This window comes from Clupea harengus, chromosome 19 (genome assembly GCF_900700415.2).
Source record: "Clupea harengus chromosome 19, Ch_v2.0.2, whole genome shotgun sequence".
Lineage (NCBI taxonomy): Eukaryota > Metazoa > Chordata > Actinopteri > Clupeiformes > Clupeidae > Clupea > Clupea harengus.
In genome coordinates, this window is record NC_045170.1 from 19,480,969 (window position 1) to 19,495,673 (window position 14,705).

At 38.3% G+C, this 14,705-nt stretch overlaps 2 protein-coding genes across 3 annotated transcripts; both read left to right on the top strand.

Annotated features, from left to right (window-relative positions):
• Positions 1–3,705: 3,705 nt before the first annotated feature.
• Positions 3,706–6,438, top strand: LOC116225028. 2 transcript variants are annotated; one of them, XM_031586519.1, is made up of 7 exons: positions 3,706–3,788; positions 4,145–4,459; positions 4,612–4,902; positions 5,150–5,251; positions 5,537–5,587; positions 5,773–5,813; positions 6,240–6,438. In XM_031586519.1, the coding sequence occupies exons 1-7, from the start codon at positions 3,722–3,724 to the stop codon at positions 6,333–6,335; spliced, it is 963 nt and encodes a 320-aa protein (XP_031442379.1). In that variant the 5' UTR covers positions 3,706–3,721; the 3' UTR covers positions 6,336–6,438. The 2 variants fall into 2 exon arrangements, with proteins under 2 accessions (XP_031442379.1, XP_031442378.1); XM_031586518.1 differs by lacking the exon at positions 6,240–6,438 and having other exon boundaries at positions 5,773–6,089.
• Positions 6,439–9,635: 3,197 nt separating this feature from the next.
• Positions 9,636–14,387, top strand: LOC116217915. The gene is made up of 8 exons (XM_031586522.2): positions 9,636–10,593; positions 10,876–11,199; positions 11,315–11,590; positions 11,957–12,064; positions 13,073–13,162; positions 13,471–13,508; positions 13,648–13,753; positions 13,861–14,387. The coding sequence occupies exons 1-7, from the start codon at positions 10,518–10,520 to the stop codon at positions 13,711–13,713; spliced, it is 978 nt and encodes a 325-aa protein (XP_031442382.1). The 5' UTR covers positions 9,636–10,517; the 3' UTR covers positions 13,714–13,753; positions 13,861–14,387.
• The last annotated feature ends 318 nt before the right edge of the window (positions 14,388–14,705 follow it).

The window sequence follows — 14,705 nt, forward strand, 5'->3', positions numbered from 1 at the left end:
TACATTTTCTTCTGCATTTTTATTTTCACTCATCCATTTTGCTCATGTGTACCCTGTCCTCTTTGAAGAGTCAGTTGAGGTCTCAAGACATCTCTAAATCCTCTCCGTGTGCGCATGGCGCACCACTTTGCACCATTGCTGTATTCGTGCACACATTTTTGAAATTAGAGCCGGCCTGGAGCAATATCATCTCATAGACCATTTCCTCAAATTTTGTTAAAAGAGAAGGAATGATCTGTATGGAAATGTCAGTGACAATGCATTATTTTACACAGGCTCCGGTAACAACGCATGTTCCATTCTTGTTTATGGGATCTCCTTTGCATCACTTCTCATAATAGCAGGAGGGGTGGCGCTGGGTATACGCCACTGTAAGTATGTACACGATTCACAGAATCTATAGGGATCTAGAATCTAATTATAATAATTAACACTCAAACAAGTGACAGTCAAAAATGTCCATGTAGTCTGTATCTGAAGTGGTATTCCAGTTCAAATGTATATCTATGAGAGTGGGTATAATTGCATAAAATAAGAAAAAAGCTTTAAAGCTGGAAGAGTAACATGATATGCGCTTTAACAGTTATCTCCTATTCTCAAGCTTAAAGTTTTTTAGATAAAGTACATATTTTCGGAACTCTTATCCGTCTAACAGATGTGAACTGTGAACTCATTTCACAGGGCAAAGGCGCAGTAAGAACATTCACAAAATAGACCACAGACGGGAATCCAGTAAGTGTGTTTGTACACATTAAATATTCACAGCCTAATCTTCTTAACTCACACCCAGTTCATAGAGCGGGTTCTCCATTGTTGATTAATTTGGATGTTTAGAGGATTTTGTGAAACCTGAAAAATTGCCATGGTAACATGCAGCACATTTCAAGTTATATGTGTAAGTACTGTAAATCCACATGATTGTCTTTTCCCAGGTAAACTTGGAACAGGTACCCTGAATGGACCAGTTTAGAAAGTGCGTAATAGAAACATCAGGGATTTAATAGTAAACATTAATTGACTTGTCATGTGAAGCTAAACATTTTTCATTTTTCAAATTTTCATCAATTTCATGAACAATTGACAACTTGTGCTTTTTTTATGTGATGTGATCTTATTCTCAGAGAGTGCAGTATTTCAGTCTGGAAAACATGGACGAATTTGAAAGGATGATGTGGCAGAAAACAAAATAGTTGAAATTACCTGTTTATATTAGATGTTCATACGTTTATTTATTTCCACAATGACATGTTTACTGAAACTGCTTAATTGTGCATTTCTAAATATTTTCCACATATAATTAATTGCATGTTAGAAATATATGCGCATTTGCGTGTTGTGTTTTGGCTTCAATGGCTTACTTACTCTGCCCAATGACAATAAAGCTGATCCTGCTCTGGTATTTTCCCATATGTTCCCCCATTATACAATGAATAACATGCTCACAAATTAAAAACTTTCTCTAAACTTCACCTGTTTCTTGTCTGACCTTCACATAAGCGAAGGGTTATCTTGCTAAACGTGCATATTCTAGGGAGATATTTGGAGAGAAATATGGCACATTTTACTTTACTTTTACATGATGCATCCAGAATGACAAAATAAGTGATAGAGCTGACTACAAACATCAACAGTCTCTATACAGCTGCGGTGCATTGTAGCCTGGGGTTTGCCTTGCGCCGTTAGATCAAGGTACACAACGACGAGCACAGGCTTAGATTTGTATGCTCATACTTCAACGGCTAGGAATGCACACTTCCTAGACTTTGGATCCAATATAATTTCGAACGGATATTTTAGTTGAATGCCTAAATTGTCCTGTTATTTAATATATATTGTCCTTGTTCACCTTGCAGAAAACGCTCAAGCTGCCAATGACTACCATAAATATTAAGTGTACACTCAAAAAAGTGAACTCTGTGAGTTGCTGAATCAAATAAATGTACTTATATTCAATTTAATTAACATTTTTGTGTTTGGTTTTAAAAGCTAGTCCACTTTGGTAAGTCTAACTTAAAATAAAAACTTGTTAAAGCAAAAGAAGCCAGCTAAGTTAATTCAACATAACACTGTTGAGTGAATGGCACAATCACCTACAATAATGTCCTAGATGGGTTTCTGTAGGTCTTACATTGCACATGCTCAGAAGCTGACTCCACTTTGAGTGTGATGCTGTGTTCAAATAAATGTGCTCGAGGTCAAGGTCTTACCCAGCTGGTATATTTTATTCTGTGATGTTGAAACATTAGTGCATGGTTTAAGAGTGATATTGCTGGTCCTACTGTATTTGTCTTGCGAAAATCAAGCATATATGAGCACATGTTAGCTAGCTAACGAGCTAGCCAATTAACAAAATGCCACCTGACATACATTAAAATAGCGATTTAATTCTAGAATTGTAGTTTTGGGGATCTCAGCAAATGCAACATTACATTGCCATATAATACATCTCAATATTTGATAACTAAATGTAGATGATTTGCCTGACAGTCCTTGAAGATGCATGTAAAAGCTCAATTACTAATAAATAACCATTTTATATAAAACTAATAATGCTTTCTTTACCACACCCAGAGTTTGGTATGTGTTGAATGATATCACGTTGATATCACGTGATGGTTGTCGTTTTCCATTAGTAATATAATATTACAGAGCCAAGGTATGGCATGGTGGCTCAGGTGCTTGCACTGCCGCCTCACAGCAAGAAGGTCCTCGGTTCGATTCCCGCATAGGGAGCTGTTGGCTCTGGGGGGCAGGTGGGCTATCTCCTGGGCCTATCTGTGTGGAGTTTGCATGTTCTCCCCATGTTCACAAGGACCCCAACAGAAAAACATGCAACAGAACACTCTCCTGCCAATCTCTGACCAAGATGGACAGTTCACTTCACTTGGTCCCCGGGTGCTTAAAAGCTCCTGGAGGAAGGACAGTCAGGGATGGGACAATGCAGAAGTCAAATTCACGGTAACCTGCGTGTGTCCAGTGTCGCCACCTAATATATGCACGTGTGCGTCATTGTGCAAAAATAAACTGACTGAAGTCAGCCTTGTTTATTTGTGATTTGAATTTACTTTTTTTGTTGAAATTGTTGACATAACTAGGTTTAGGAAGTCCAACATAGATTCACTAGCTTTATAACAATGAAAACCATTTAGGTACTGCTTATTCAAGTCAGTTAAGTTGGAACTAGAAGGAGTTTTTCAGTTGGTGTTAGTTAATCCAGTTGAGTTACATAAGTGAGTTAGGTCAGTGTAATGAAGGTCTGTTTAGTTAGATGAACAATGCCTGATCAATAAAGGCTAACCAAATAATATTTAAATTACTTAATACAGTCTTGTTGGTTTCACATAAGTTAGTTATTTCCCTCTGTAATAATAGTATTAAATTAGTTTGAACCCAACTCAGTTATGTGGAAATAATTGACATAACAATATTAAGTAGTTTGAACAACTTATTTTTTGAGTGTATCCTTGTAAGCTATTGGGTCCTAAACAGTGATGATATTTGAAAGTGGCATATCATGGTATTAGTCACCTACAAAAACACAACCTCGGCAACGTCGTAAATGCACATACTATAGGCTCCAATAAATCAGTGGGATTTTAAAAGTCAGACTTGTTTCAGACCACACAGGTTCGCGCTATAGTTTCCTGTCAACGCGAAATACGCGCGTGTGTGTGTAGCGATTCATACATGCGCTTTTTTAACTCGACGATCAAAGGGAAGGATGGACAACAATAAATTCAAGAACTATAAATGTATGTGCATAATCTTTCTCTGTTCCGCTGTAAAAGGTAAGTGTTGGTGTCATCTTTTTAAGAACTATTTCTATACAATTAGATACATTTCTTTGTTTTATTCTATGGCCCCAGTGTCACAGAGAAGTTTGTTGTCAAACGTCTGTCTCATCTTGAACCAAAAAATACTGCAGTCACTAACACAATGCAAGCCAAAAAAGTAACGTGATTTAAAACATTCAGTTATAGGTCTTTTAAGATATACGATATTTTGCACAATGCACAATTACTGAATTAAATCAGTTAAGACAGTTTAACAAATTATAATTTCAAACTGTTTGAATTGATATTTTATTCAGAAGATTGTACCTACTATTTGTAATGGCTTGATTCACTGCGTTCTCTCTCCTTAGCGTACCATGCCTCAATCTTGATCCAGCAGCCCCATGCCACAGAGGTAATAGTGGGTCATTCAACAACGCTGAAGTGCTTCCTGACGGACAGTGAGACTTCCAAACGGCTAAACTGTTATTATGTAACTTGGATTAGAGTACAATCGATGAGACGGACAATGGACGTTATCACCTCTAATAAGCAATATAATGAGCAGACAAATTCGTGCGATTTAACCATTACCACTGCGACCCTGGAAGATACTGGGCTGTATTATTGCTCCGGTCCAGAAGCCAAGACATTTAAAGGGAATGGCTCAAAGGTAACGGTAGTGGGTAAGCTTATTCAAACTATGTAATTTAACGTGAACGCCAAAACGTTGAAACGTTTCATGGTTTTAGCCAAAGCCTGTTTTGTTGTAATCCTAATTTACATTATGGCTGCATGTCGACTGCCTCCTTTTGCAATATGGACTGATCTTTCCCAGGTAATGTCAACCCCTCTGTCGAGCTTTTCTCGCCATCGGAGTTTCCTGACCCCAACATCCCGCTCATCTGTTGGGCGAAGGGTACCGTCCCATCTCAGGTTCGCATATTCTGGGTCGTTAATGGAGAAGAACACATCGGGTGGACCGAGTCGGTGTGGACAAAACAGAATGATCTAACCACGGAGTTCACGCAGAGCCGATTTTGGCTTTCGAAGTCGGACTGGGATACTGGGGAACAGTGCACGTGTGTTGTCGAAGCTGGCGGGAAGAACATCTCCAAAAGCATCCAGAGTAAGTCTAGTTTGTAACAAGCTGCGGTGCGAATGAATGAACAGCAACAGAAACAAGGGCTTAACAGGCCTTTCATGAATAGGTTGTTCTGAAGCACACGTTCACCCACATAACAATCTTCATCAACTCTTTGCAGCCCCGATATTAGGCGTTCTGTTGTAGAGGTTCATCCAGGCTTACATGGAAATATAGAACTGAAAAATCTAAGAATAAGATTCGAACTGTCTTTACCTTCTTTCACATACAGGGCCCGGGAAAGACATTTGCTTATTCCTGATGTATGGGGTCTCTGGCGCCGCACTTTTTATGATTATGGTATCCGTCACCACAGTCTTAGTTTTACTCAAGGGTAAGTAAACCTAAAAGACACAAAATGTACATAGTAATGCATGCAAAAGTAAAAAGCCCCCGTTATATAGCCCACAGAGTGTACTGTTAGAGATGGCCAAGAAAATGTGTGTGTTATTTACAAAGATTACTAGCAGAATGAATATCTGGTATTTCTAAATTATAATATTATTGTTTACAGATTCATGCTTGTCAGGTATTTTAAACGGTTAGTTTTGACAAGTATGCAGTGCATATAAAGGTTTAAATAGAAATCCAACACAACATGCTTGGGGTGTTTTCACAGGACACCGGATTAAAGAAATTCAGGAAAAGAACCGCAGAAGGCTGAACACTGGTAACAATTTCTAATAATGATTACATAACCAACACTGCAACTCTTTGAATTAATAATTATTACCCCAGGTGTGCCGGCACCAAACCATAAGTACCATCCAGACCCAATAAGTCTTAAACAAATATGTATCAAATTAATGTCATTTTAATAACAGGTCAGGACTAAATTGTATATATTTTTTTAAGGCAAACGTGGAAAATACCGCACAAAGAAATCTTCTGTCACAGTGAGTAATGTTGAATTAAGAAGCCTGGAGGGCAACATGGGTGATACAGTACCTAAACCCATATGGAACAGGTCTCATAGACATAGGAATCACACTTGTCATGTGCAATATTTGCATGATAAATCTGTGGTAAAGAGCTTGCATATACATTTCATACTAAAATGTTATAATGCCCTTCAAATGCAAGGTAGGCCATATATAAAAAATATTTTTTCTGTTACTGTGTATAAAAGGGGCCATAATTATGTGTGTTAACACACAGTTATATGCTATACAGAAATAAACATATATGAATTTCAAAGACTTTTCCCTTATGGATATGCTGTACCATTATCCTATGATAATGCTGTTGCTAATGTTGTCTTTTTCATGGACTGTAGCCGTTAAAACCTTTTGAATGAATTCTTGTTGAAATCTTGTCCACAGGAGGTGCAGTATGCCAGTCTTGAGATCATTCATTTCAGACGGCCCCAAGAAGATGCACCTCAACAGGATTTAGATCTGGAAACCCAAACTGCATGATTTACCTGTTTCATTTTCTATTTCTTTTGCCTACAAATACCTTATAAGTACATGTGCTGTCTTTTTGTAGTATTCATTAATAAACAGTGATTGTACCAGTGAATTATGTCCAGGAAGTTATTGGGTTAGTATCGGTGCTTTGCGCTAGAGAAACAAAAGCAAAAACTTTTTTCATGGTGATGTAAGTCATGCAAGACATGGTTGTCAGAGATGCAGGTGTCCACAGACCACAGCACTAAAAGCAACAAGTGTGGTCAAAGTGAGGCTGATAAATGATAAAAATGAAAGAAAAATTGATAAATATTGAAATTTGCGACGGTGTACAGGAGAGGCAGGCCTCTCAATTGGCTGTTGTTTTACATGTGAGTTTTGCTACACTTCTGCTGTGGCAGATTTGCAGATGCGGGTGGAGATTTGTCTGTCTGTATTTGTTTACCCTGAGCTGAGGTCTGGCAAGCCGAAGCAACCATTTTTCGTCACTTTTCTCACACAGTGTTCAGCTCCGTGGAGAGATAATTCACAAAAAAATTGAGCAACACATAAAAGGATAGCGTTCTTGCATTATAGGCCTTAGTAAAAGGTTTGAACATCTCTCTTTCACCTTCAAAAACGCTTGATAACCCGAGACGTACTGTGCAACTGAATATATTTCTTGCTCTAAGAGGGACAGAAATGTAGCCTGACTCTACCTCATCCCAACACACACGGAAGAAGCCAAGCTATGCATTCAAGTAAAACAGACAATACAATGCTCTTTTTCTTAGGTAAACAGGAAACAGATGCCATAATAGAATCATGTTACACTGTGTGTAGACACGTTACATCTGGAAAGCTCAAGGACACTTGAAATTCTTTAGTGTAATTCAGATGTCAAAATGTAACTATTACATTTTTTACAACAGTTGATAAACCAAGATAACAGCATTCAGCAAATTATGAGCAGCCACCAAACGCTGCCACCAGAGAGCAGTCAAATGCATGACAGTATTTTCATCCACATGTAGTGACTAAATTACTTCCTGATTGTTAAATTCAGTCATGTGAAGACATGAAAGACTAGTGTGTGAGTGTAATGCAATTTAGTTTTTGTCAAATTCAGCAAATTGCTTTTCATGGTTCTCATGTCAGTCATTCTGTGTGTGCACTCAAAAGAAAACTCTGGTGCTTCTACACAGTCTTGGCTCTGTAAATGGGAAACAAACAAAGTGACTCTGATTGGGCAACACACTACTCCACTAAAGCAACACATTGCTTCGGGAGCACGGAAGGGAGGGGTCTAAATTGATTGACAGGCTACCTTTAATGCAGTGGAGTTTTGGTGCTAAAGAGTACAGAGAGGAAATGTTTTGGCCTTGGCCCACTGACTGGTTCAAAGAAAAAGGAACAAACTTTAATGCTGACCTCATGAATTCTATGTATATATAGCCTATTAACCTATGCACAGTATATAAACTTCCACACGAATCTATTTAAGACTTGTTCACTCATAGTGAAACTGCTTCACAGGAAAGAGTGAAAAAAAAATGGTAAAGAACATGAGCTCAGCTGAAAAGTAGTTCACTGACAGGAAAATGTTGTTCTTGTTATACACAATTGCTGTGACCTACAAATCCCTGTGTTGGCACAGTATACTGAGGTCTGATGCTTAGTTTCATAATGAGGAGAGCCTTCAATATCGTTCTTAATCCACATCTCTTCTTGCAATTTGACTGGAGATAGTAAAAGAAAGTGAACTGTTTGAGTTTAGAGCTGAGATGGATGGAGATGCTTAAGGACTTGCATTGAACTCAGCATTGAATTCAGTCTTTGAAGATGCAGTCTGTCTGGCTTTATAGCCAGAGCTGTGGATGGAAAGCAGCAGCACATCTGCTGGGCCTCCAGTGAAGCCTCTGTGATCCTGTGCAGGGTCTAGAGCCAGTCAGGTGGCACACAAGCCTCTCGCTTTCGCTGGCTTCTCGCCTGTCTCCACCTCTGTGTGGTTGGATCGAAACTAAATGCAACAAACATGATCAAAGGGAGGCTGAGCGCTTATTCAAGATGACCTATTTGACACATCCGTACGATCCGTACACTCTCACAATTCAGCCATGGGAATTTAGAGCCATGTATGTTGCAAAACATCATCTTTCAACCAAATGCTGAAAAGGAGATGATCTATATATGTCAGAGTGGATCATATGATGTAACGAATAAAACCATGAGTACACTGTAAAAAATCTGCAGTGGCGGCAACTTAAAAAAGAAAAGTCAACATTCTGCATACAGATTTCTAAGTAAACTGAACTTTTGTATCACAACTCAGATTGTTGAGTTTACATTAAGCTAAACCACAAGTTGACCAAACACATAAAATACAGCTACTACAATGGATTTTTATAGTTCCCTGAACTTAATATTCTAATTTGGTGTAATGTCAAAATGTGTTTTTCTAGTCATTGCAAATGGAGGTTTGTATGGCTTAAAAATGTGTGTTGTATTTAGTGCTCATCTGAGGCAATACACTTTTAATCTTAACGTTTTGCATTTGCTGAATGTATCTTACTTTTAAATAATACTTAAGTTATTTACATGTCATCCTGTACACCAACACAACAAAATCATTTGTCCAAATAATCTGGGTTTTATTCACACACCATTGAAAGTCCAGCTTCAATATTCTTTAAGTAAAAAAAAATGACTGGATTGCATATTTTTTATATTGTGCAGCAACATAATGTAGTCAAAGGTGTGTGTGTGTATGTGTGTGTCTGTGTGAGTGTCTGTGTGTGTTTGTGCATGTGAGTGTCTGTGTGAGTGTGTGCGTGCGTGCGTGCGTGCGTGCGTGTGCGTGCATGCGTGTATGGAATAAAATAAATAAAAAAATTAAAAAAAGGTCATTCAGACAGACCATTTGAAAAATACGGAACAGTCAAAAGCACCACAAATAGCACTTAAAAGGTTCCTCTGCTGGTTCAATAATAACATAATAACAGGACCATAAACTATGCCCAAGGATAACCATTGGTTTGTACATGTGGCTTTCAAACAGGTTTGCAGCAAAAATGAACATAATTCGACACATGTCGACAGCTTCAATATTCTTTAAGTAAAATAAAAATGACTTGATTGCATGCATATTTTTTATATTATGCAGAAACATAATGTAGTCAAAGGTGTGTGTGTGTCGGTGTGTGTGTATGTGTGTGTGTGCATGTGTGTGTGTGTGGGTGCGTGCGTCTGTGTGTTTGTGCATGTGTGTGCGTGCGTGTCTGTGTGTGCATGCGTGTGTGTGTGTGTGTATGTGTGCGTGCGTCTGTGTGTTTGTGCGTGTGCATGTGTGTGTTTGTGGAATAAAAAAAATAAAAAAAAGGTCATTGTATGTTGTATGTTGCAAAACATCATCTTTCAACCAAATGCTGAAAAGGAGATGATCTATATATGTCAGAGTGGATCATATGATGTAACGAATAAAACCATAGTAGAAGTAAACCTTGAATGAATAAATAGATACTGGACATATTTATTAATAGTTTAAAGTGGATTAATACACACAGAATTTTAGGTTTGATTAGAAAAAGATACTTTGTGGATTGCCAAATATTAGCCAAAATGGGCATGTCTTTGACCTGGAAGGCCAGAAAGGGCTGTTTAAGGTCAGGTGTTATGTAGGTCTGCTGACTCCTTTGAGCCAATGCACTGGAAAAAAAAAAGACTTCCTGTGTAAGCCAACGCTTTTTCTTGTGGTGAAAATGTTGTGGGTGAAAATGTTGGTCTCTGCCGTAGATTCCGTCTGGTACATGCCCCTAAATAAAAAAAGTGATTACGTACAATAAATATTATTATTTTTATTTGATATTGTTGTGTGCATTATGTTTTCATTTGGTTTTAGTTTCAAATGTTGAAATATATTTTGTAAGTCGCTTTGGACAAAAAGCACCTGCTAAATATTAACGTCATTAACGTTGGACGGCTAACCACATTTTTACCATCTCAGCGTCTAAAGTAGGTTAGCTAAAACATTTTGTGATATTCTTTTAACTATTCTGGAGCCAGTGCCAATGGAAAGCCTACTTATATAATCAAGTTGGTGTGTACTCCTGTTCGATATAGGTCATTTACGTGTACCGGAAAGAGTGTAGACGTGATAAACATCAGTTGGTGTGTAGGTGTGCAAAGAGATTAGTGTCAGCACAAGGACAGAGAATGGGAAACATCAGACTCTCTGGCAATACGAACGCATTTATCTGGATGTTGCTTCTTCATTTTTCTGCATTGAAAAGTATGTTTTCTGTCATGTTCTTCAGCTTTGAATTTACTATCAGTAGGGTTGCGCGTTTAGTTTTCCTTGTCTCTGGATCACATGCGAAATTTTTCTGTAAAGGAAACTAACAAATTATATATTGGCAAGTTCTCATTTTTATGTATGTTGGTTCTGTGAAGAATTGAGAACATTTCTTAGCCTGAGACATGAGTAATGATTACTTTGTTTAAAGCAATATTTGATGGCTACATAACTGTCTATGTTCATTGTGTCACGTACATGATCATCTCTGAATTTCAGGATCTCATGGTTTGTCTGTGGTCTTGATCCAGGCCCCAGGCAAAGTGGAGGTGATGGTGGGTCAACCAGTAGTATTGGAGTGCTCTACCAAAGGTGTCATTTCTGACATTGATACCTTTTACTGTCATGCTGTTAGCTGGCTGAAAGTACATCCATCAACTGGGAGGATGGAAACCGTCACCTTTAAAAACGATAATCAAAAGGGTGAAACATGTGAAGTGACAATTACCAATGCAACTAAGAAAGATTCAGGCGTGTATTATTGTTTGGTGAAACCAGATCAGTTTCCACTATATGGCAATGGGTCCAGTGTCATCGTTACTGGTAAGTTAGATTGGTCTGTTAAATGATTCATTGCATATATATGATTAAGTTCTAAAGTTATAGCATTCCAAAACAGAGTTGCCTAATTTACAGCTATGGTGTTTATCTGTTCCAGACAATGATACTATCTCCGTGGAACTTGTCTCATCTTCGGACAGTGAGGGCGGCACAACTTTGTTCATCTGCATGGCAACGGGTGTCGTTTCATCAGAGATTCGCATCTTCTGGATTGTCGACAGCGAAGGACACGTCGGGTTTACTGAATCCGTTTGGTCAGAGAAGGAAATCACCCAGAGCCGGTTCAGGCTGTCAGATTCTGCCTGGCAAGCTGGAGCCCAGTGCACATGTGTGGTGGAGACCAGAGGGGAGAACATCTCCAAAACCATTCAGTGTAAGCTCACTGTAGACTATGGTCAAGCAATGCATACAAATTATTGACTTTCTTGCCTTAAAGGACTTTAAAGGTCTGAAACACCTCCACACACTCACTTTGACAAATGTTTCAACTTCCGATAGAGCATCAAAAGTGTCGCACCAAAGTGTCAACCTAAGACAATTACAAGCACAAGTACAACCTAAGATTTAGCAGTTATAGAAATGTAGCCTGGCTGAAATCATCCGCCATGCCTAGTCTGATTGAAAACACGGTAATGGAATCAAGGGGAGTTTCCTGAAACAATTTACACAGAAGTATGTCACAGAAAAGTGGAGTTGGTTAAACAGCAAATGCTTGCATATTTTTCCCATGTAAACTCAGGTGGCAGCATGTGTTTGAGTTCGTGCTCATACCTGGTCTATGGAATCAGCGGCTCAGTGCTCTTCGCCGTCATCATGGCTGTCATCTCTGCCGTGATTTTATGCCAGAGTAAGTATGACAGTAACGCACACCACGTTTTCACACCTGACAAGCTTTTCATTGTCACAAATATTTTAGCAAAGGTTTGGGGACGTATGATTATGATAAATGTTGGTAGCAAGGTCAATTATTGGTCATTTTTTGATGTAGTGAGGAGGACAATGGTAAAACTCACTCCAGAATATAAATGGTCATAAACCTCATGGTCAACCAGTTTAAAGCTGTCTTGCAAGTCTATAACATAAACTGAAGCAGAATATGGTGTACTGTGAACTTACACATGTTCCAACCTACTTCCTGTCTGTCTGTGACTAATAAGCTCATATGCAGACCAGCTTCGGAAAATCACCTGTGTTAAAACCTCCCAGTTATAGCTTGTATCTCAGGGGTCAGTCTGTCAGTGGTCTGTTTCACAGAGTCGTGAGTAGGATGGACATATTCTTTTTATAACATGGGTGATCTCTGAATTTTTTTTTTTCTAATGCTCTAATGTTTAATTAGGTGCATCTGAATTTCCTTTTATGAAGAGATCATCATCATCCTTTACCTTCCCAGTCTCACACTCTGTACCGTCTCTGTCTTTCTTTCTCTTTATCTCTTTCCTGTTCTCTATGTCTTTATCTATCAATCTATCAGACTTTACACACCTCTCCTCTTCTTTTTTGGCCTCCTTCTCTCTCTCTTCATGCCTTGAATTGTGTTCCTGATCTTTAACTTAATATTTATTTTTAATTTTTAACTTTTGATCATCAACCTTTACGCCTATGTGGCGGTTAGGGCCAATTCATGAAGAGGGATTCTGAATTATTTGCATATGATTTTGTGTCCATGCAAGGCCATATGCAAAGTAACACGAAATCTTAGGAATTTGATATTTAGTAAAAAGCATCCGTCCACGTATGTTTCATGCCACGTATCCTCGGATTTTTAACTTGTGCCCTATATTGTCCAACGCATTCTGCAGCCTTTCGTGAAATCTTTGATGCTGACGGTACTGACTGCCCTTTTTTTCCATAGGCCGCCAGATTAGCAGTAAGAGTCGGCGTGCTGATAACAGAAGGCCAAACTCTTCTTTGTCTCCAGCACAGTTGCATGGCATGCAAAGGGGTTTGTGTTTCAGTTTTAAGTTGCCCTACACATCGTCCTATTTTAGAGTCGTTTTCATGAGGCTGAGTGCTTGACTACTGGGTTAAGTTAATGGAAACACTATTTCAAATTGATGAAATCTAAAATGTAGAAAGACGTTGTTTTTGGGTGTAGATGTTTGGGTGACTTTAGGTGAGATGTGAGCGTATGTAGCTATGCTCACAACAATCCTTTGTAGGTATTCATTCAATTAAATGCATTAGCATTAGAGTTTATATGTGTTCCCATCCTGTGCATGTAAAAGAAACACCAACTCTGTTTTTTCTTAGGCAATCGTGGAACACATAACCTAAGATCATCAGAAAAGGTACATAAAAATCCCTGTTGGAATAGTCCAGTGAACCTTTAACTGCTGATGAAATTATTGTACATTTATCATATTTTGGCTAGTTTCACTAGTTCTGGAAAACCACTTTTCATACATTTTAACCTGAGTTTATTCACAGGAGGTGCAATATGCCAGTTTGAACCAAATTCGTTTGGGACAGGCATCCAGAGCAAGACTACAGTAGGTTTACAAGGAGTAATATCAGCCAATGCGAAGTTCTCAAAGTAAGTGGATCAGTTCACTCTTCACACATTTAGATTGCTATTACCTTATGTAACCTGGAAAGCTAAGTATGATGCCTGTGTTAAACCAACTATTCCATTTATTCCAGAAGAGGCTTGGTCCTTGGTACGGTACTACCAATGCATACGCTATGGGGTTGTCTTCAGGGCAAACACTGATTGACAGAGGATGAATGTATGAAAGGACACAATTCATTGTGTGCACAGCATAGAGCACTGAGGGATAGCATAGCGTGCTATGATGAACTGGGGACTAAATACAGCTTGTATTGAAAGGATTTCAGCATCAAAATTAAAATTTGAATGTAATATGTAAATAAAAAGGCAATGTTATCCTAAATTTGAATCTAAACTTTTTCCCACTCATACATGCAACTTTGGGCTCAAAGTGAAAATGAAAATTCAATAATTCCATCTGCCATTGCCATTTGGTATGCTACTATTGATATTTTGTAAATTGTCATTTACATAAAGATTTGGATGTTTCATGAGTAAATGTATTTAAAATAAAATGTATTGCCTAAACTGGATTAATATGTTTCATGTGATTATGAAATAATGGTGTCAAAATGTTATTCACCTAATATACTTTTGAATGATCAAACCCACCACTACACCAGAAAGATGACAACATTTAAATGTTAAAGGAGAAACAGCGCCTCCCCGCTTTGCAATAACATATTCTCTCTTGTCGACTGCACTCATTCTGTGGCAAAAGGGTTGTGAAAATGCATTCCGAGCTGATTGCATTTTCATTTTCACAGCCTTCCACCTGTCCATCAGCCAATCAGGGTGGGACTACAGCACGCCAAGCAGAACATGTGACTTTTTAAAATGTTGATACTGAATTGCTTCTATAAGCTTACAGCATTGATCCCAGATGATATATGTGATATTATTCAAGATCTTTTTTTTCTCTTCGTTGTAATATCTG